This window comes from Bos javanicus, chromosome 27, assembly GCF_032452875.1.
Source record: "Bos javanicus breed banteng chromosome 27, ARS-OSU_banteng_1.0, whole genome shotgun sequence".
NCBI lineage: Eukaryota > Metazoa > Chordata > Mammalia > Artiodactyla > Bovidae > Bos > Bos javanicus.
Window position 1 is genome coordinate 13,883,571 of NC_083894.1, and position 23,759 is coordinate 13,907,329.

The 23,759-nt window shown below is 46.3% G+C and overlaps 1 protein-coding gene across 2 annotated transcripts in view; it reads right to left on the reverse strand.

The window, feature by feature from the left end:
* Window positions 1-1,658: 1,658 nt before the first annotated feature.
* DCTD (dCMP deaminase) overlaps window positions 1,659-23,759 on the reverse strand; it is a 36,491-nt gene continuing 14,390 nt past the window's right edge. For both annotated transcript variants that reach the window (XM_061404119.1, XM_061404120.1), the window contains exons 4-6: window positions 6,688-6,804; window positions 5,245-5,341; window positions 1,659-2,941 (exon numbers count right to left, since the gene is read on the reverse strand). In XM_061404119.1, the coding sequence (XP_061260103.1) occupies window positions 2,863-2,941; window positions 5,245-5,341; window positions 6,688-6,804 (293 nt within the window). In that variant the 3' untranslated portion in view covers window positions 1,659-2,862. The remainder of the gene's footprint in view (window positions 2,942-5,244; window positions 5,342-6,687; window positions 6,805-23,759) is intronic.

Genomic DNA, 23,759 nt, shown 5'->3' on the forward strand with positions numbered 1-23,759 from the left:
CAATATAAACCTACATCTAGGCAAGACCTCAGGGGTATTTAGGGTTTGTCCCACACCACTGCAATAAAGCAAGTATCACAATAAATCAAGTCATGTGCATTTTTTGGTTTCCAAAAGTCATGTTTACACTACACTACAGTCTATTAAGTGTGCAACAGCATTATGCCAAAAAATGCATATACCTTAATCAAAAAATACTTAACTGCTAAAAATGCTAACCATCATCAGAATCTTCAGTGTTATATTCTTTTTGCAACAGTAACCTCAAAGATCACAGATCCCCATAATAAACATTAATAAAGAAGCTTAATATATTGTGAGAATTATCAAAACGTGACACAGAAATATGAAGTGAGCAGATGCCATTGAAAAAATGCTGCTGATAGACTTGCTCCAACAAGGGTTGCCACAAACCTTCCATATGTAAGAAACGCAGTATCTGCAGAACACGGTAAATAGACATCTGCCTGGAAATAAATGGACATGGTAAATTCAAGTTTTGCTTTTAAGAACTTTCTGGGGTTTTTTTTTCTCGAACATTTTTGATCTGAGGTTGGTTAAACCTGCATATGTGGAATCCAGGATCACCGAGGGCTGACTGGACAGGATACTAACCCCTAGGCGTATTCGCAGATGTGATGTAACAATGACAAGTGCGAACATGCTGTTGCTTCACTCGTGCCTGACTCTCTGACTCTATGGACTGTAGCCCGCCAGGCTCCTCTGTCCATGAGATTCTCCAGGCAAGAATACTGGAGTGGGTTGCCCTGCCCTCCTCCAGGGGATCCTCCCAACCCAGGGATCGAACCCACATCTCTTACATCTCCTTGCATTGACAGGCGGGTTCTTTACCACTGGCACCATCCCTGCCAGAATGGCTCACAACTCATTTACAGCAACATAAAAATATTAACCTATATTGTCCATCTTTATCTATACTGATTTTTTTTGTCTACCTACTTTTTGTTCTGTGCATTTTACAGCAGAGGGTGGGGGGTTTGAAGGAGATAATAGAGAAAAAAAACTGAGGAGAGTAAAGGATGTTTAGAGAAAGAATGCGATAGGAGAACAGCAGGAAAAGCCAGACTGGAGACTGGAGGATTCTGGGAGGGAGGAGGGCCTGGGACCAGTCAGGTTGCTGAGATGACCTGTCGGACAGCCACACCTGAGATGGGAGCAGGGCGTGCTGGGGAGACAGAGGGGGAAGACAGCCTTCCTGCATATCTCGTTTCTAGTCCATGGAGACGTATCACCCATCAGCCCCGGGGAAGGCACACAGCATCGGTGCCTCAATCTGTTCTCTGAGCATTAAAATACATGCAGTGTCTCTGAAAAAGGAAATGGCAACCCACTCCAGTATTCTTGCCTGGAGAATCCCAGGGACAGAGAAGCAGGCTCCTCTGTCCATGGGGTAGCAAGAGTTGGACATGACTTAGAGACTAAACCACCACCACCACCTCCTGTGGGAGTTTTCTCCCAAGAGTTTCCTGGGGTTCAGATAATGCATTATGGTCAGGTTTTTATGTTGTCTGCCAGGTTATGCTAGATGGAAAAAAATAAAATAAAATACATGCAGTGTGCTTCAGAGACAACCCGGAGATGACAGAAACAGAGTCGATCACATCATTATAATATAAAAATGAACATACCTCAGCGTGGCGGATTCTAATACGATTTTAATAATGTTGGCAAGGAGCCAAATTACAAATGCCCCAGAATCTGGAGTGCAGAACCTCAGAGACAAAATAAAAACTCATAAAAAGAGGAGAGTCTTTTTAAACGGTCATAATCTTTAGGATAAAGAAACCATTTTCTCAACGAAGGTACTGAGCGCATTTAATAAGAATTAAATGAGATTAAAGACAAGGTGTGCTGTGACCCATTCCCCAAACGGCGGTGATTAGGAAGGTGAGATTCATGTCGATGATGAAGGCAGGGCGCCAGGCGCACATGGGAGCTCGCATCACCAACAGACCTGGACGAAACGGAAACCTGCTCCCATTTCACTGATAGGCAAGAAGAGGGCAGCCTTGGAAATGGTCCCTGGTGGCACGTGGGGCGGCAGGTGCATGCCCACCCTTCCACCCATACAACCCACCACCCAGCAGGGTGTGGACCTGGGGCGAGGCAGGGAGACAGGCTGCCTCCTCCGGGAGCAACTCGTTACTCAGAGATGCTAAGGTAAGAGCTCCGCATCCCCCACAAACCAAGAGTGAGAAGCTGGAACAACAGGGGTCCCCAGCCCCTAGAAGGACAGGGCGCCACCACCCCAGGGGTGGCAGGACCGCAGAAGTGGAAAAAGAACCCCCTGCCTCAGCGACACTCATCACCCGTCAGGATGAAGGTGCACCCTCTGCAGGATTTCTGGGTGGGTGGGGGCGTCCCCTCAACTCTCCAGAGCAAATGCCTAAATGCTACTGTCCTATGGGTCTCTCTCTTCTCCCCGAGGCCAGATGTTCAGTGCAGGGTGTCTGCTCATCCTGGAAGGAACACAACCACAATTATGTTTGTTGCCAACACACGTGGTGTTGAAGAGTGGCTGTGAAACAGTGGATGACACACGGCTGACCCCCTTCTGCAGAGCCACCGGTGAACCAGGAGACTGGAGACCGGAGGAGACCGGAGACCGGAGACCGGAGGGGGCGACGCCTTTACTTTAAACCCTAAATCAAGAGTTTCAACAGATGCAGATTCCATGAGACTGGAGAGGGAGTCGGGAAGACTTGAGGTTTTATACTCTTTAGATGTCGACTTTGGCCATCCCGGCTATTAAAAAGTTATGTGTAACTTCAAGATGAGACACATTAGCAGCTTCTTAGAAGAGGATAATCCCAGTCTTCGGGAGATTTAATGAGATGGCGCTCACTGCGGCTTCTGACTTGGTCTGCTGTTAATTGAATCAAAGTCAATGACAATCTGGCTGCACTTTGGTGTGAATTTCCTAAAGTTAAGAAACAAAACATAGAAAGACATTATCCAGTGAGGAGTTAGAGCCATTTGTTTACTTTGGCTTAACCTACATTTTCTGCAGGGAGGGAAAAAAAAAATTCCCTGGGATTCACTTGATATTTTGTCTCTATAGGAGCCAATTAGAGTGCACCATACTGAGAGAAACAGGGACAGGAAAAGACTAAAGACAAAAAAAGAGGCATGGGGTGGCTTGGTTTGAGTGTTCGTCAGCTGGCTGAGTTCATGAATTACTGGGGAATCAGAGGATTTCTAACAACTTAGCTGCACGGCATGACATCCGATGACTAGTTTCCCCACCAGATTTATCTTATTGCTTAGGAAATTTCTGCAGCCAACCTGCAATTGCTCTAAAGCAAAAAAAAAAAAAAAAAAAGTACATTTTCTTTTGCTCTTGTGCATAGCCAAAGTCAGCCAGCTCTAATGAAGAGTCATTTTAAAAATCATGTTCTATAAATGCAGAAGTAAAATAAACTCAAGATTTTTTTTTTTTACTCATTAATGTATCTTCTCAAAAAGGTAAAAAGAACATACTTGAGGACTAAACATATTCTTTAAAAAATCAGTAAACAGTAAATATCTAATTATTGTTGTTTAGTCACTAAGTCGTATCTGATTCTTTTGCAATCCCATGGACTATAGCCGGCCAGGCTCCTCTGTCCAAGGAATTCTCCAGGCAAGAATACTGAAGAGGGTTGCCATTTACTTCTCCAGGGGATGTTCTCAACCCAGGGATCAAACCTGTGTCTCCCACATTGGCAGGCAGATTCTTTGCTGCTGCTGCTGCTTATTTAGGTGCTTCAGCCATGTCCTACCATGCGACCCCATGGACTATAGCCCGCCAGGTTCCTCTGTCCATGGCATTCTCCAGGCAAGATACTGGAGTGGGCTGCCATGCCCTCCTCCAGGGGATCTTCCCAACCCAGACAGACTCTTTACGACTTGTAAATAATTTGTTTCTCATAAGGCACAATAGTCCAAGAGATTCATTACATAACCTACATCCCTAAAAAATCCAAAAAGTTAGCCATGTTACCAATTGTAAGGACCCCAGCTGTGGACCACAGATACTCTAAAGGAACATCTTCAGGAGTTTTCAGTCTAAAAGAAGTTTCTACCAGAAACCAAAGGTGGTTGGACTGACTTGCCAGTAACATGTACCTCCCGATATGTGCATAGCAAAGAAAAGCACACAAATCTCAACAACTTTAAATCCCAACTTAAACTATTCCTGTAAAAAGAAGTCCCAGCGTTCCAACCTAGCAGGTTACTTGCACCTTAAATTTTTTTTATGCCAGAGTTGTTATGTTACATCTGCAAAATTTAGAAAGGTTTAATGTTAATATAATAAAATGTGTGAATTTTAAAATTTGTCACTACCAGAATAATTAGTTCAAGCCCTGGGAAGCCATTAATATTAAAGTGTAATCATTACACCGTCTTCCAATACTTCTGTCACCACCCATTAAAATCAACCCTGAGGATAATCTTTAGAGCCGAAACTCATCATATTTAGAAAGGTGCTTCCTGTATCCAGACAAAACTCTAACCCCCAAAAGATACACATACCCCTATGTTCACAGCAGGACTATTCACAGCAGGCAGCACATGGAAGCAGCCTAAATGTGCATCGACAGGTGAATGAATAGAGAAGATGGGGTAGACATACACAGTGGAGTACTACTCGGCCATAGAAAAGAATGAAATGATGCCACATGGATGTAACCAGAGATGATCAAACTGTGTGCAGCAAGTCAGAAAAGAGAAAGACAAATACCACATGGTATCCCTTCTATGTGCAACCTAAAATATGACACAGGTATCTATGAAAGAGAAACAGATTCACAAACATATAGAACAGTCTTGTGGTTGCCAAGGGTGATGGCACTGGGGGAGAGATGGAGTGGGAGGCTGGGGTTCGCAGATGTAAGCTTTCATGAATGGAATGGATAAACAACAAGGTCCTACTGTGTAGCACAGAGAACCATAGTGAGTATCCTATGATAAACCATAAAGGAATATTAAAAAAAAAATGTGTGTGTGTGTGTGTATATATATATATATATATATATATATGTATAACTGAATCACTTGGCTGTACAGCAGAAATTAGCACAGCATTGTAAGTCAACTACGCTTCAATTAAAAAAAAATAAAAGAGGCTCCCAAGTGTGGCAGTCAGGCCTCCCAGGCAGAAATCAAAGAGCAGACAAGGTCAAACGTGCAGTCTTCATCAGGCTTTTCCCAAGGCCTTCTCCCCCAGTGGTTCCCACTCACCTGAAGGAGACCCCGGCCATTTCAAACAGGAGCCTCGCAGCTGTTGTCTCATTGCTGTCGTGGTATTTATCAGACATGAAGATAACTTCTTTTATACCTTAAAAGGCAACGATGGAAGAAATCTCATTATGGGCACGCAGAGACACTGCAACAGGCATGCAGACAGGAGCCCCGGGCGAGTCTGACGGGTCACGCTTCCTGAGTGCACCAGCACACGCCGTCCAGTTACTGACACCTGTGTCTGCTGCTGTCAGATACAGCAGTGGACGGATGATATGTCATCTGCCCTCCAGTCTTTATGGATTTTTTTTTTAATAAATGCAAAGTGAAAACATGTCAAATAGTCAAGCCTTGATCCGATTAACAAATTTTCTTTACTGCAGGCAATCGAATATTCTTTTTTTCACAAGGCAATGACTCCTTAACTCAAGAAGCTAGTGGGGGTGGTACAGAAGGCTGGCACCATCAAAGATGTGGACCAGCGTACTGCCAAGTAAAGACTCTGCAGACCAGTTCAAGCCAGCAGACCAGTCCAAGACAAAGGGCCCATCTGGTTTCCTTCCCTGTCTCACTGGGCGGTTCGAGCATGAGGGCCAAGAGTCTGGAGGGCATGTGACATGTCACCCACTCCTCCACCAGCCTTGGAAGCTGCTCTTCCACGCACCCGCCGTCACCTCTGTGCTTGAGGATGGCAAGGAAAACTCGCAGAGGATGGTGTGCCGCCAATGAGGAAGCCCACAATGTTCCTTAATGGAGACTCTCGATCCTGAACCCCCCAGATCCCTTCTGCTCAGAGATCCATGGGCTTGTGATAAACAGCCCCGTTAAAGCACACATCTGGCTAACATGATAAGTCTTTAAATCTCAAGCCGAGAGCTTTATGGAGATAAAGTGTAACTGAATCTGAGATGTGACAGTTTGAAAAAGGTGAAATATTCAGCACACAATGGTGCAGATTTATGGTAACCGTAATGTGAGAAAAACCTGAAGTCGGACCATTTGAGCCTTAACGACGTTTATATGTAGAAAGATGTTTACATCCCAAGTATCTACCATATATTAGAGACAAATTAAAATTTCATATAGAGACTCCCAGCTGACCTTATTTCTGACAGAAGTTCACTTCTCTCCCTCCCCCCTAATCTATGCACAATATGTCAGAAAATGGTAACTTGACAGTAATTATACGCAACGCCTGTGTTGTTTTTTTGGCAGCTTGCAGTTTAAGAAGTTGCAAACTAAATTAAAAACATGCTAAGAATCACAGAGGATGCAATTAGTCTTAGAATACCTGGCACTGTTCAAAAATAAAACACAGGAAATACCTTGCAAAGTTGATAGTGCAATTAATTTAGATCTAAACAATAGCGATTTAAGATCAAACACATCTGCATTGAGCAGGCAGAGATGCAGACGCGACAAATGGGACGGCCCGGGTCCTACCTGCCTGGATGATGAGCTTAGCACATTCATTACACGGGAACAAGGCGACGTACATGGTACAGCCTTTCACGTCTGCTGAGTTTTTGTTCATAATGGCATTCAGCTCGGCGTGGCACACTGCAGATTTGAAAGAGAAAGAAAACCTTAAGACTGCAAGCTCGTGAAGAATTTGCTGATAGTGTTGAGGCATTCCGCTTGCCCCTCTGAAATCACACAGACGATAGACTCGATTTTTCAAAAATTGATTAGAGATGGAAACTACTGAAAAACAAGCGCTGCCTGGACTGACGGGTTGGCGATGAGCAGCGAAACTGTTGACCGCAGCAGCCCTGGGCCTGTCGGCACCTAGAGCAGCCAGGAGGGGCTGAGGTCAAGTGTCTTCGCCCACCCCACGCAGAGCAAGAGTTCACGGCTCCACGAGACCCTGGGGATGGAACTGCCGCACCATTTGTGTGTTGATAAGCACACGCGGGGATATTTGCCCGAGCCATTAAAAGGGCAAAGAGCAATTTTAAGAGCAAGAGAATCAGGAAGTGAAGCTAAGCATTTCTGTCCCCAGGGATCTGCTGCACCATACGGTTCTCCGTTCACACACCCCCAAGAAAAAGATCAGCGGATAACCAGCAGTTTGTCACCAGAAAGAAAAACATCCAACCACTTAATGACCATGGAAAGTCGAGTTCTTGCTATACAGGTCAGTGACCCCAGTCGGTGATCTAAAGGCATCCCCAGGCTTGACTGAGTCCAGGGTTAAGGAGGCCCCCTCCTCTCCTGTCCTGCACCTGTTGCAGCCCACCCATCTTCCCAGCTACTTGGCGAGCTGTTCCCATCACCTAACCCACAGGGCACTCCTGGGAAGAAGCTAGAATCCTTCCCCACTGGGCTCTACGCCAGAGTCCTAGACCTGCTTTGTCAGGCTGCTGTATTGCTTTCTAATAACATCACTTAAGTTTCTGGCTGCATTATCTAAAATTGTTCCTGTGGTTGTGATTTGCAGACTTGTCTGCCCCGTTGGACTCCCCCAGGGAGGACGCACCCACATCTGTGTCCCACACCTGGACACTGTGATGGTCTGGGGAATGGTCAGGGCTTTGGAATTTTTGAGATTCTCTTTGCAGACACATTGAGGAAACACTGCCTTATAGAATCCTCTCGTATCTGCAGGGGGGCCTAACACATTCCAGGCACACCAGTGCTAGATAAATGTTTATTGAATGAATTACCATCTGGCCCTGGTCCAAATCATACAAAAGTCCTAATTCTTAATATAGGGCCTTCCAAGATCTCCCCCTCCATTTCCAACTCATCCACCTTCTACCCTGAGCACCTTCCTCCAGGAGCATTGAGGCTGTAAAACTTGCTGCTTACCAACCGGTTCTACAAGATCAGGTCAGCAGCCACTGCAGTCACTGACCTGCCGTGCACCCTGAAAGGAATTCAGGACACAGCACAGACACAGGCACTCTGGGCTCTGGGAAAGCAGGCAGAACAGGCCCTTAGACAGTTAGTGACATCTTTCAGGAAAAAATCAGGTACCGATTCCAAGAAAATATTTTGATGATCCCAGATTCATGAATCTTCCCATACTTCAGTTCAGTTCAGTTCAGTCACTCAGTCATGTCCGTCTCTTTGCAACCCCATGGACTGCAGCACAGCCAGGCCTCCCTGTCCATCACCAACTCCTGGAGTTTAACTCAAACTCATGTCCATTGAGTTGGTGATGCCATCCAACCGTCTCATCCTCTGTCATCCCCTTCTCCCCCTACCTTCAATCTTTCCCAGCATCAGGGTCTTTTCCAGTGAGTCAGTTCTTCGTATCAGTGGCCAAAGTATTGGAGCTCCAGCTTCAGCATCAGTCCTTCCAATAAATATTCAGGACTTAGGAAAGCACTAAACTCATTAACTGAGATACCTGTTTCTCGCGACTGGCTTATACTGATGGCACAAACTCCTTAGCCAAATCATGTATACACAGACTTCCCTAGCTATCTCTTCTGAGCTGCTCCTCTGACCGACCTGAGAGGCTGAATCCTGGCTACAGTCCTCAGTAAGACCCTGAATAAGCTCTGAATAAGAGCTCTTATGATCTCTGTTTTTCTCTCAGTCTACAAGGCCTTAAAACAAGAGAGGCCTGAACTCATGGCTCTCATGTATTCAAGCCAGGGCATGCTCGCTTGGTCAATGCACTTTTTTTTTTTTTTAATCAATGCACTTTTACTCTGGCTCAGACAAGACACAGACCCCGCTCCACTTCCTCCCCAGGTCTCCAGTTTTCGGGGGACGTGCTAAGTGTCCCTGCAAACCCTGCAGCAGCTCTGCAATGCTGCAGGCAGAAAGCTGACCAAGGGCCTCTCGAGATGTTGAGGGGCCCTCATTTTAGCCTATGAATAACCACGATTTAGCCGCATGTGGAAATGAACATCTCTGGCATTGTTAAGAAATTCTAAAGGGGAAAAAAAAAAGCTGTGTTTCATCAGATCACAGCCAGGCAGAGAACAATCCTCGCTGACTGCAGAGGGACCGGAGCCTGGCTCCCCGAGGCTCTGTGCTGTAAACCCCGGGATGGGGGGACGCTCAGGGCTCTCAGGGCACTGGCCTGGGAGGGGCCCCGTTAGCCTCATTTCCCTCCTGGGTGACCAAGATGTTCCCTAGCTGGTATTAACACTGCTCAGTGTTAAAAACAATTAGATGTAATTGTTTCTTTTACTTCCCCCTTGAGGGCAGAGCCCAGCCTTTCAGGTTCTCCGTAACTCCCCCAGAGCCCAGTGTTATGCCATGAACATAATGGGTGTTAAATATTTACTGAATGAATAAAGGAGGGAATTCAGATTCCAATTATTGATGGGGACATTGGGGAAAATACAGAAGGTCCTCTTAAATTCAAATAGTAAAAATATGCTTTCCCCTCTAATGACTGTTTTTTGATGGTGCTGGTATTAATATTCAGAACTGCAGTTTCTGAATCTGTTAGGAAACACTAGGATATGGTCTTCTTTTGCCTCTCTTAAAAACAGTCACATTGAAACTACCTTCCTCTAATTCATTGGAGGCAGTTTGGGGCAAAATTTAACATTATGTCTGCACTCATTAATGAAAATTATCACATGAAACAGATTCTCTTGGGTGGCATCCGACATCCCTGTATCAAGGGTAATTTATAGAAGTAATACACAGGACTATAAAACAGACTTCCTGTCTCTTAACTACAAACATCACAGAATGGAGAATACAGAGCTTCTTGTTAGAGAAACAAGAGGTCTCCCAGGCATTTAAGCGGCTGAGTGCTGGGCACACGTGAGTAAAGGAACAAGTCACAATCCACCATCCTGCATGTTCAAAACCAGACAAGACAAAAGCGAAACCCAGGCGTCCCACCCACGCTTCGCTGCCCTTGCTAACCCATGCACCCCTCCAATTGCAGATGCATCCAACACCTGCCCCAGCCACCGAACTCTAACACCTGCGTCTCAAGCCTGCCTCTGAGGGTTGAGGGGAGAAGCCCCCCATCCCCACCCCTGGAAGCACCTGACACTCAGGGGCCCCCCTGTGCTGTCAGCCTGGGTCCCCGGGTCTGAAAGTCTCCCTGGCCTGGCTGACCTCTTAGCTCCGCTGCCTCCAGTCTCAGTGGCCCTGACCCTTGCTTCCCCTCCAAAACTGCCCTGGCAAAGTTAAGTAAGTTCCTAAAAACTGTCCTGGGTATAACCTTTATTTGCTGGATCGCCATGTAAAAAGTTTAAGAAATACTAGTTCATGGAAACCTGGTGACCTCTGTAACATGCCACAGCATGTATACAGTTGAGTTCAGTTGCTCAGTTGTGTCCAACTCTTTGCAGCCCATGGACTGCAGCACGCCAGGCTTCCCTGTCCATCACCAACTCCCAGAGCTTGCTCAAACTCACGTCCATCAAGTCGTTGATGCCATCCAACCAACTCATCCTCTGTCGTCCCCTTCTCCCTGCTGCCTTCAATCTTTCCCAGCATCAGGGTCTTTTCAAATGAGTCAGTTCTTCGCATCAGGTGGCCAAAGTGATTGGAGTTTCAGCTTCAGCGTCAGTCCTTCCAAAGAATATTCAGGACTGATTTCCTTTAGGATTGACTGGTTTGATCTCTTTGCAGTCCAAGGGACATGTATATAACCAACTATTTAAAAAAAAAAAAGCTAAGCCCTAGGGTTATATACATGTCCCTTGGACTGCAAAGCTGAAACTCCAATCTGCCAATTTCTGTGGTAGAAATACTCCCTGGGGGCCAATTCCAAGCTCCCAAAGTGATTATCATTGCGGAGAGATGCATAGAAGAGGCTGCGCCCACACCCCACCAGGCAGCCTCCTCCTTACCTGAATCCAGTCCCTTTCTGGCTTCAATCTCTGGGTTCCCTGCTCTCCTGGCCCCTGATTCTCGACCCCTCTCCCCCCAGCAGCCCTCTCAGCATCACCAGACCCTATCTCTGTGCGTCTCTGCCCTGCTCTCAGGTTTCTGGGCAATTCCCAAGGTGCAATCCTGCTCTTTGGTTTTCTTCCCACAATGGTCAACTTTGAGAATTCATCCATTCATAGATTCTCATAGAGCAGATCTATTTGTAAAACCCTGAAATCTACATTTCTAACCCCAATTTCCCATATTCTCCGCAGCCTTCTTCTTTGGGGGTGGGGGGCAGAGTCCACTATGATAAACACTCCGCAGATATCGGATGACACCAAGTTAAAGAGTGCCTTTATCTTTTTGAGTGTTAGCGTTCTTATGATGGAGCTTAGGAAGAGCTTCAGCTGGAACTACAAACAGGCCTAAGCACAAAAACCAAGCAAGGAGGATGGTTCTGTTACTGATCTCAAGAGGAGCCTGGTTTCCACATTCAGTGTAGGAATCAGGACCAAGTATTCCCAAGAGACACAGTATCTAGGAAGTATTCAGAAGACAGTTAAATTGTTACACACAAGAAGACTCATTTTCTGTTTACCCAGAATTACTCACCTATGGCTGAGCAATAAGCAAAAGAAGTCTCCAAATACTATATGTATATTTGTTAAGCACAAACAGTGACACAGAAACCTTCACTGATTCTCAACATTGTTAAAAAGGAAAAGAATCAAATGCTGAAAATATCAGATTGATGCTTCCAAAAGTTCTTGATTGCTAGAAGGAGAACCTCTGTTTCAGGTAATTATAAGACAATTCATATGCTTTGGTCTTTTTTCTTTTATATTACTGACTGTCAGAATTCAGAACGCATTAACCTTGGCCCACTGAGAAGAGACTGTATAATTAGAAAACTGTATTTTTCAAATTCCCTCTTACTAGGGCTTGATTAATCTTTACTGTCTCATGTAGGCGTTTCTCTGGAAGTTTGACAAATTAACAGGATATATTCCATCCTTCATTAGATTTAAGAGACTCAACATTTTATAGATTTAACTTTCATCTCATTTGATGTAAGACTAATACAATATCTATTTTAGACAGTAGCATTATTAAGGTTTACTTAAATAGTTTTTTTTTTTTTTAAAAGAAGCCTCAGAATAAAGGCTAAACAACTGCTAATTGCTGCACAAATAATTTAATAATGTGATTCTAGCCCAAACTTATCATCACGTGGCTGCTAGGACGTGAGGGGAGCTACCAGGGCCTGATATAATTTGGGGTCAGGAAAATGAAGTTTCTATTCTGGTTAAACTCTCCAGGTTATTTAAGATTCCTTCTCGTTAGTAGTACAGGATTTTACTTGAAGAAAATGACTTTCGAGGGCCTGAGGGCTATTCTGCTGAGGCTGACCTAGAAAGCGGGACAGGCTGGTGAGCAGGCAGTGTCCGGGTGAGTGAACAGTCCAGACGCAGGGCACCTGTTGAACTCAGCCTGGCCCGCACTGCCTTCTACCAGCGCTCCCCAGGCTGCATTGGACAGGCCTCGGCGTCTCTGGGGACACTCCTGGGCCCCTGACTGATGGCCATGACATTTCTTGCGGCGGTGAGGCCAACCAGGATCAAAGTAGGGACAGTCTGTCTCACTGCTGAGATAGAGGGTCAGGACTCGGAGCCAAGAAGGGTGCGCTCGGGGCTGGAAATAGGTGGGAAGCTTCACCCTGCAATTAATAACTGACACAAAACAGGGTGCCGGAGTTCAAGGTTGATCCGTGTATTAAAAAAAAAAAAAAAAACTCAGTGTTAATTCTTTCAAGATACTCCACTTCTCTTCTGATGGCAGAGCTTTTTTGGCATTCCTTCTGGAAAGCAGGGTCTGTGTTTTTACTGCTGGAGTCATAGAGGGAAGCGAGGGGTTCACCCGGGTCCATCTCTTGGAGCAGAAGCACCCACTGACCCCCTCGGACACCTGATGGGGGGCTTCCGCTGAGGGGTTGGCGTGTGTCCGCTCCTCCAACAGATCCATGCAGGGGCCGCTTCCCTGCTTCAGGAGTTAAGACGGAATTTCCACTACCTGTTTCTTAATTATTGAAGGATATCCTGACAGGGCTTCATCCATCACCACCAGCCTCCAAAGGACCCGTCCTTCAAGTCAGTAATTGAACAGCAGGGGAGCCTGCAAGGTGAAGCCCTCCCTTGGACAGGTTTACACTGCTGTATTTAAAACCGAGCGCCAAGAAGGACCTACTAGACAGCACAGGGAACTCTGCTCAATGAGATGTGCCAGCCTGGATGGGAGGGGAGTTTAGAGGAGAATGGATATGTGTGTATGCATGGCTGAGGTCCTTTGCAGTCCACCTGAGACCGTCACAACATTGTTAATCGGCTATACTCCAATACAAAAGAAAAAGTAAAAACAAAAACAGAAAGTGAATCCCTCCCTGCCTGACCACCCCCGGCACCCCCACGAAGGTTATAAACTGTCCGTTATCCCCCAAATCCACAGCAAACATAGCCACAATTTGGCTCTCAACATCACTCCTCATCACTCTTGTGTCTCACCTCCCATCCGTGAAGTTCCCACATCTGCAAAGTAGCGACTGGATTCGTTATCAGAGTTTCAATGGACTGGAGGTTAAGGTGGATAGGGGAAAGGGAGAACCAACTTAGAAACCCGCAGTTATATCGCTTCTTTAAAAGAAAGTGTTGATCGCTCAGTTGTGTCTGACTCTACGATCTCATGAAATATAGGAGCCCCCAGGCTCCTCTATCCACGGAACTCTCCAGGCAAGAATATTGGAGTGGGTTGCCATTCCCTCCTCCAGGGGGATCTTCCCGATCCAGGGATCGAACCCAGGTCTCCTGCACTGCAGGCGGATTCTTTACCGTCTAAGCCCCCTTCTCAGGGACTCTTCCCCCCACCAGAACCTGCGAGTTCTATGACCCTCTGCATCCTGTGAAGCTCAGCCTCCTGGCCTATGAAACTGAAAGAAAGGGACCTGCCTCTGAGACCCGCCATGCATGCTATGTGTGCAGCCCCAAAGGTGAACTTGGTAAACGTCGGCTCCTGCTGACCCCTCCCGAGACCCGTCGCTGCCCACCTGAGACCCTGAGGCCCCCAGCTGCTCAGGGGGGTGAGCAGGAGGGGAGACATCTCTTCCCCCTCCGTCCCCTGCCCTGGTCCCCGTCCCCTGCCCCCTTCCTCTTGCTGAGGCTGCTGGCGAGCAGCTCAGGCACCCAGGGGAGCCATTTAGCCCCAATGGTAGTAGTGCTTAGGGCTAAAGAGACTTCTGACTGTGGTGTTTCCATTACTGATAACACAGCCCCCGGAACTCTAATTACGCTGCCTCCCTGTGTGCTAAGGGCACACAATCAGGTCAGAGGGAGGAGGAGCTGGAAACGCTGCACTTTACCGCGGGGTGAGCCGTGCCCTTCTCACTGTGCATGTGCGACAAGACTCGTCTGATGCTGAAAGGGGGAGGCACACCACCATTGGACAGCGTCCTGATGCGAACAGTCAAGCTCCCCTGCTCCCCTCCAGGGTTAACAGCTTTTAAGGGTGAACTGGGACTGACCAATGGGCACTGGACGGGGAGTCAGGACGTGGGTTCTACCTGACCCCAGCTCCATCAGGCATGCCTCCTCGGGCGACATGCTGATCCCGACTCGGCCAGAGGAAAGGGGGCTGAACTGATAATTCGAGATTCCCGGGTAAGACCCAAGCTCCTGTCCCTGCCCCACACTTCCCGGGCAGCTCTCAGCCCCTCCCGACACAACCACGCCTCTTCCTCCTCCCCAGTGCCCATGCCACTCCTGCGCCTCCTCCCTCCCCTTTCTGCGGCGACCTCCCCCATCCTTCACCGAAATAGGCAAGTGATCACATTGCTGTTGTTCAGTCGCTCAGTCGCATCCGACTCTTTGTGACCCCATGGACTGCAGCACACCAGACTTCCCTGTCCTTCACTATCTCCTGGAGCTTGCTCAAACTCATGGTCACTGAATCAGTGATGCCATCCAACCATCTCATCCTCTTCCTTCCCCTTCTCCTCCCGCCTTCAGTCTTTCCCAGAATTGGGGTCTTTTCCAGTGACTCAGCTCTTCACATCAAAGGTGGCCAGAGGATTGGAGCTTCAGCTTCAACATCAGTCCTTCCAGTGAATATTCAGGATTGATTTCCTTTAGGATGGACTGGTTTGATCTCCTTGCAGTCCAAGGGACTCTCAAGAGTCTTCTCCAACACCACAATTCAAAAGCATCAATTTTTCAGCACTCAGCCCTCTTTATAGTCCAACTCTCACATCCATACATGGCTGCTGGAAAAACAATATAGCGTGGACTATATAGACCTTTGTTGGCAGAGTGATGTCTCTAACACTGTCTAGGTTAGTCATAGGTTTTCTTCCAAAGAGCAAGCATCTTTTAATTTCATGGCTGCAGTGATTTTGGAGCCCAAGAAAATCACGTCCCCACCTGTAACTCCAGGAACCAAAGGTCGGCTGCCATGGGCTCTGTCCCCACACAACGTCCTCCCCCATCACTAAGCGATGAGCTTGGGGACCAGCCCTCTCACATCCCTCATATATCTCTCTCTCTCTCTTCTGGAGTATTCCCATCTGCAAGCAACTATGTGCTGCAAAAACAGACACCAGACCCTCCCCTTGGTCAGACAACATAAACTTCTCCCTTGCCGCACCCCAGTTCTGCAGCTGGCCGTCAATCTGCTCTCTTCCCAGACATCTCAAAACCAGATCTCCATCCGCTCTGCCCACTGCCTCACCTGCTGTGCGCCCTCCACCTGCCTCCAGTGTACCTTCAACCCTCCCTGCTGCCTGGAGCTGCTCTCTGCAGTGGGGGCATGACCCTGTGGTGCTGAACCGCATGGGCATTTTCCCACCTCCCTGGACCTCTCAGCAGCCTTTGGTGTGGCCACCCCTTGCTACTTCTGGAAACACTGTTCCGCGTGCTCCCTAACGTCATAGTCCTTCCCTGCAGCCCCTTCTGCTTCCATCAGCCTCTGCACCCATGGTGCTCAGGGATGCGGCCAGGGCCCAGCCTCTGCGTGCTCTCCCTGAGTCACCTCACCCATCCCCATGAAGTCACCCCAGGCCAACAGGCCACGCAGACATCACCCTCTGCTCTCATACCCAGCCTACAGACCTCACACCCTCCGTGGGAGCTCCCACAGATGCCTCCAACCTCACAGCTCCAGATTTCCCTGGCTCTGACCCCAGACCTAGGTCATGGGACCAGAGCTCTTCCCATCCCCCAGCACCCGCCCATCCTTACCTGATGGGGCCTAATGAATCCTTCAGATCTCCAGGTAACGCTCACTTCCTCAAAAAGAACATTCAGCAACATCTGTTTATCCCAGTCCCAGCCACCTGCTCTACTACTAGTCTATAAGCTCCTTGAATACAGAGGCCATGGTCATTATTTACTGCTGTTGAGTGCCTAGCATAGAATATGTATCATAGATCTCCCGTAAGTATTTGCTGAGTAAATGAACAGCTACAGGTGAACATACCCGGGAAGACATCATGTATTATAAAATACAGTTACAATTTTTAAAAAAGGAAGCAAGAAGCCTCAAGAACTCAGCAACAGACCACTCAAAGTGATACAAGAATACAGGGCTCATTAGTATTTACTTCACCTTCTAAAAAGTTATAATTCACTTGCAGAAGGAAAAAGGACACGGAGGAATTCTGCTTCTCTTTCCCACCTAAACTCAAAATTAATGGCATTTTGAACAAAGTCTTTTAATTGCAGAATTTAAAAATTCATGCTCGGTTATCTTATTCAATATTTTAAAGTTACTATGGCATCTATCATTTGAAAGAAGCACAGAGATGAAATTTACACCTCCACTAACTGGCCAGGACCTGTGCATCAGATGGTTAGAGCAGGGAGAAGACGGGCACGTTCTAATCCCCAAATTCTCCATTTATCATAGGATTTCCTGAAGCCGGGCCAGCATCCGTGTTTCAATAAACACCATCAGATGGACTGACTCACAGAGGACTCGCCAGTCCTTTCTTTCTGTTTGGTCTTAGAATCACCAAGCATGATTCTTGGTCTTGACTAAGCATGTCTCCTCTCTTCATATATTTCCTTGTACTTACAGATGGGCTGGAGGAGGAAATGGCAACCCACTCCAGTGTTCGGGCCTTGAGAATTCCATGGACAGAGGAGCCTGGCGGGCTACTGTCCATGGGGTCACAAAAAGCTGGACACGACTGAGCGACTCAAGCATGCTCGCCCACGTGGGGTCTTCTTCACTGCTGTCCGCCAACCTTTTTCTCATCTGTTTGTGGATGAAACACTCTTCAACTGTCCCCTCCTGCCTGGTTCATACATCTCAGAACTGAAGCAGATTTGAATCGCTGGAAGGAGGGGAAGGTATAAAGCCTGTTCTCTATTAATTTGTCCACACGCACAGATGCGTATTCCTTCTGTGTTGCTGCCATTAGCAGCCGTTTGCTGTAGCTCTCACCCCAGATGCTTCCAGAATGCCTTAAAAAAAAAACCCTAAGCAGAGAAACTGTATCCTGATTGAATACAATCAAAGCTATATTGTTTAATTTTTCTGGAGAAGTCTAGAACTGGTGGAGTCCTCAGTAATCACTTATTTCATAGAGATATTGGGATGTGAAAGTCAAGTTGTGTATCTGACAGCCCCACAATCCCTGGGGTTTACACACACCACACCCGGAGCCCAGGCTCTGGACAGTCAGTCTAGGAGGATTCTCTCGTATGAACCTGATAACTGTCATCTTAAGCACTGCGCAGCTTTTCTTAGCCAGTATGCATATTCAAGGTTTGCACAGTCCTATCCAAATATAAAACCATAGTCCCTTAAGAAGCAGAAGCCAAAAAACAATATAAATATTTGCAAAAATCTCTAGGAACCAAATTTTGGTGTGTATTTCTGGGAGAAGATATGTATCAGTGACAGCATTAACACAGCTTATGAAAGATGGACTCTTGATGGAAAAAAACTCAAAACAAAACCTTAACAATTCAGGCCAGTTTCAGAACAGATCAAACGAGATCAGCATAACTGACACAGAATAGATGGATAAAGACCCCAAGGGTCATCAGAGTCAGCGGCTCTCTGTCAGCACACTGCCTGGTACACAGAGTTTCTAAGCAAAAGCTTATCATTGTAGAGAATTAAAGAAGTTATATTTATCATTCAGATAATTAATGGGCTGACACGCTTGATACAACCTAAACGAGGCTGAATGTGGCCCTGAAGTTTTACAGAGGCCATTAATCTCTCAGCAAACCTTTTATTTAGAGACAGTACAAACTTTAGCCTGCTTCCTGGTCATCAATTTGGAAATCACTAACCTTGAGTTGTTTTAAGTTTTATTATAAACTTCCATGAAGTAAACAGACTCTTTATAAGCAAAGGCCAATAAGTGTATTTTCATGGGTAGGTTTGATCCCATAGATGAGCATTTGAGCTGTTCCTACATTGCCTCCACAGAGCCAGGTATTCGTATGCATTGTTACTACACATCCTTTCTAGATACTCATGGTGAAATAGTAATCTCCTGCTCTTTGAAAATAATTAGCCCTGAATCTATAGATTAAAATGTATAGGTAATGAGACTTTCCTGGCAGTCCTGTGGTTTAGACTTAGCCTTTCACTGCAGGGAGCGCAGGTTCAACCCCTAGTTGAGAAGCTAAGATCTCACAAAAAACATAAAAACACAAGCACGATTGTAACAAATTGTATGCAACAAATTCAATAAAGACTTTAAAAATGGTCCACATCAAAAAACTTTTAAAACAGATAAAAGTCAAATAAATGAATAAAATCATGATTTGTTCTTTCCTAAGGACTGTTTATAAATGTTTATAAACATTTATACCTGAAAATGAAATACACTTATGTTAAGCTGGTTGAATTTCAGGGGGAGCCTCATACATAAGCCGTTGTGTTTGCCTGTTTGTCTAAGACAGTACATGGTTGAAACCCAAGTTTGCCTCTCTTTTCATAAAAACGATCCCCTTTATTTCTTTACTGTAAACTTGCTCCAAGGTTTTCCATTGATTACACTAGTTATTTTGTATAAAGTCCCTAATTAGACCCACTGTCAGGATACGAGTGCAGGATGGCCAGGGCAGGGGAGGGGGGGTTGGGGGCTGCCACCAGTGAAATTAGAATTCTGCAGGAAAAGAAACAGCAAGTCATCAAATCCATGGATCTGCCTAACAGAACCAGAGGGCATTCAGTTTCAACCAGCTGAGGGAACAAATTTGATCTTAATTACTAAGAAGCTCCTACAAGTTGTGAGGAAGCCACAGCTTAAGGAGGATCAGCCTCCTAAGTTCTTGATAAATTAGTTTCTCAAGACTAACCTTTTGGATGCCAAAGAAATATATCACATGCGTGGCAGTCAGGAAAATGTCAGTGTTCAAGGGGGTAAGGTAAACGGCTAAGGAAATCACGAAAATGACATCTATGCATGCTTAACAATATGCTAAATCTGAAAAAGAAAGATTACATTTAAATATAAAATTGAAAGAACTGCCACATACTGGCAAAACTGTTTCAAGCTGCCATGTTCAACTCTTGCCTTAATTAATTCCAGCACTTTCCTTCCCAGCATTATACCCTTTTTAGAGTTTTTCTGCAGAAATACGAACTGACTCTGGAAAAAGCCCCACATCGCCATGTTTAGCTGATGCATCAGAGAACAGGGCTACCCACCCCCTTGGGACATCAAGACTATGGTCCCTTCCATGATGAAAAGGGCAAAGCAACAGGCAAAGCAATCCTGGCTTCGTGATTGACCGGGATGGGAAGAGGAGGCCAAGCAAAGGCATGTGCTTCCCCACGAATCCCTTCTCCCGTGGGAACCAGCATGGCAGGAAAACCCAGGCAAGCTTGATGTGCATGGGGAGCTCCTTTACAAACATGAACTTTAACAACAGCTCCTGAGAAAGAAAGAAGCTGATTTCACGCCAACACTCGGTCTGTAAACCATGTCATCAAAATCGCTTATGAAAACCCACAGAAAGAGCGATCTCTGCATTACCACAAGTATTTCACCTCCATTTTATAAAATTGGTATTTTGATTAAATGTGCTTCACTCTGATGAATTCCACAAAGAGAAACGAATGGAAAATGTCAGCTGAATTCTTCATCCTGGGGTTAGCAACCACCCCCTCATGAAAATCAAAGCCTTCCAAAGGTTTTTACCTGGTAAATTAGATAAATCTGCTCCTTCCTGGGTTTTTTTTGTTTTGTTTTTTTTTCCATTGTCATTCATGTGAAAAGTTGTCACTATAATAATGCTGATTTCTTCCTGACACAGTTAACTGACATACTATCTTTTGGATTTTTCGGGAAAGAGATGAGATAAAATGCAGTTTCCTTGGCAGGGGGAATTTTCATTTTCCATATTAATACTACATTATCGTCAAATCATTTCCTGAAGTTTTGATCCTAAGCCTGGAAGAACAGAAACACCCTTTAAAAATGCCTCTCCAGAGACCTGGCCCAGAAGAAGCCCAGTCTTCCTATTCTGACACATGTATTCTGTGCTTACCTCCTGTCCACAAAGTGTCAATCAAGACTGCTGCTGCTGCTAAGTCACTTCAGTCGTGTCTGACTCTGTGCGACCCCATAGACGGCAGCCCACCAGGCTCCCCCATCCCTGGGACTCTCCAGGCAAGAACACTGGAGTGGGTTGCCATTTCCTTCTCCACTGCGTGAAAGTGAAAAGTGAAAGTGAAGTCGCTCAGTCGTGTCCAACCCTCAGCGACCCCATGGACTGCAGCCTTCCAGGCTCCTCCATCCATGGGGTTTTCCAGGCAAGAGTACTGGAGTGGGGTGCCACTGCCTTCTCCGAAATCAAGACTAGTGACTTCCAAATTTACAGCATTAATAAGGAGAATGACTAAGTTGTATAATTTACTGGTAAACTTAAACTCACACAATTCCCAAGCTCCCCTTTGCAGCAATGTGAAGGCAGGCCAGGTGTATATGGCTTCCTACCCCGTCCTAGGCACAGGCCACCAACCACCTGAGCATTCCACCTCTGGCAGGTCGTTTCATGGAAATCTCTGTTTGTTCAAGTGCATAGAGAGAAGACGAAAATGGGAGGTCCGCTGTGCCTCGATCCACCCATTTCGGCAAAGCTGAACTCCGGTGCCTCCCTGCAGGGAACACAGAGCACCAGCCCCAGCGTTAGATGATGTCACCCTCCTGTGTGGCGTTGTATTCATTACCTGACATTTCTGGGCCTGCAGATTCCTAACCATGAATGATGTGGGCAGCTAAGATCCTGTGGGCATGAACCCCAGGCACCAGTGAGGTTCTTCCAGGGCTACAGGACCACAGACTGGCAAACAGGCATCCAGCACTTACCTATACTTTTCCCAAACGTGTGCAAATGCTGTGCAGTAACGTTCAGATTACTGCAAAGTATTACTGATAAACAACTCTTTGTCATCATGGATTTTCTGACTCAAAAGATACTATGAAAAAGCATGACCTCACTTATATATGGAATCGAAAAAATAAAAACAAGGTCACAGGTACACAGATGGATGGTTGCCAGAGGTGGGAGGTGGGGCAGAGAAACAGGCAAAGGGGGGTCAAAGGTACAAACCTTCAGTTATAAAATAAGTCCTGAGGCTGTGGTGTACAGCATGGTGCCTGCAGTTAACACTACTGTACTGCACACTTGAAAGTTGCTAAGAGATCTTATAAGTCCTCATCATAAGAAAAAACAATTTTCTGTAAACATTATCAAATATCGGTATGTATGAATCATCATGTCATATGCTTGCCACTAATGTAAGTGTGTATGTCAATTACACCTCAACTTTTTTAAAAAGATACTAATAGTTTAACTAGCATTATATAGGGGTCTTGGAAGTTTTTTGGTTTTTTTTTTTTTTGACATTTAAAAGAGGGTCCCATATAATCAGTTGTTGTCCTTCAGTTGCTGAGTTGTGTCTGACTCTTTGTGACCCCGTGGACTGCAGCATGCCAGGCTCCTCTGTCCTTCACTACATAATCAGAAGAACTAGGAAATCAGTGGTCTAGAATCTAGATCATCTCTACAGCTCCTTTATAGGGATGGACACATCGTCTATCTTTCCTGAAATAGCAGTCTGTCCACCAGGTCAAGCCCACACAATTCCAGACACGGTCACTTACTTTGTCATTAATTTTTTTAAGTCATAAAATGGAAAAAAAGAATCTGTATTTTAGGAAGTAACTGAGCTTATTATGAGTAAGCTGAGCTCATGAGTAACTGAGCTCAGTAACCCATGAGGACCCCTCTACACCCATGCGACCACTGGCATCTCTTTGTGTAACCAGCCTTAGCACCAGAGACACCTCCCAAGAATCCCTCTATTGGGAATTCAGCACTGTCCCGACTCAGTGAATAAGGGCTGGGGTACTCACACCCTTCAGCGCGGACTCTGAATTCACTGACTCATTTCTGTGATCTTTATATGGGACCTTGGACCGTCCCATGAGAAATCACCTTTGCATGTGCCTACAAACAATGAAACCATTTCCCTTCTTTCTTATTGAAAGCACACAGAATCACAAGCAAGAAGACCAAAAGTTTCTAAAACACATAGACCCATCTTTCCCGCACTTCACTCCTCTCAGCTGAGGCAGAGAAGGCAGTTTTACCCTCTTTTCCCTGGGACCCTGCCCTTTCTACTCCTCCAGGGGGGACTATGAAACCCCCTGCAGCACCAAACTGTGTCTGATCCCTGAGAACCCATAGTGCTCCGTAGTTCTCCCCAGTCTCATTCCTCAATTCCTTCTCCACCTCCAGGCACATTTTTCTTCTTGCCCTGAAGCAGCTTAGACGGAAGTTATGGGGCGTATTTAACATGATTAAGGTCCAGGAACATAGTAAAAAATACGTAAATTCGGCTAAACGGAGACTTGGAGCTCTCCGTGAGGGAAAACTTTAGAGGAAAACCTCACAGGCAAGAGTCAACTTTAACAGAAAGGGCTCACATCACACCTGAACTCACTGCCTGCCTGCACTCGTTTCCCGCAAGCACATCTTTCCCATTCGGGTGGCCCCCATCTACGTGACTCCCAGCAGAGGCGGTCTGTTCATAAACACAGGTCCACGCCTTAAAAGAAATTCAGCAGCATATGAAGCCCAAGGCACCTCTTCCCAGCATTAGCTGCATATTCTCCAGGGAATTCAAGGAAGAAAAGGATGCTTGCTGGGCCCTCCCAGCTTATCTCTCTGAAGGGAGTCTCCCTGGGGCTCAGATGGGCCACAAGCATCCTTCCCTAATTTAATGATAAAAACCAGAAACGGCCAGGCCCAGGGTCGGCTCCACGCATCTGGCTTGTAGTCTGACCCCCATCCACCCTGGCAGTGCAGCGCCCCAGAGAACAGGAGGAGGTGACTGCGTCATCCCTCGCCCAACGCCCAGCTCACAGCTTGTGTCCTGCCTCCCAGAGGTGAACCTGAGCCAGAGGTCCTCGGTAGGTGGAAATACATGCTGCTCCTCATCAGAGCAAAGCCCAGGCTGGTACTCAGTTAACTGGCTCCATTCATGAGTCGCCAAGACACAAAAGGCAGGGGCCACCATGCCCACTTCACAGTCGCCACCCCCAGGGCTGCGGCACTCTGCAGATACGCCCGCCACCTGCAACGCTGCCCAGCCTAGCCACCGCCACGCCTCCACTCCTTGGCTCCCTTTGGAAT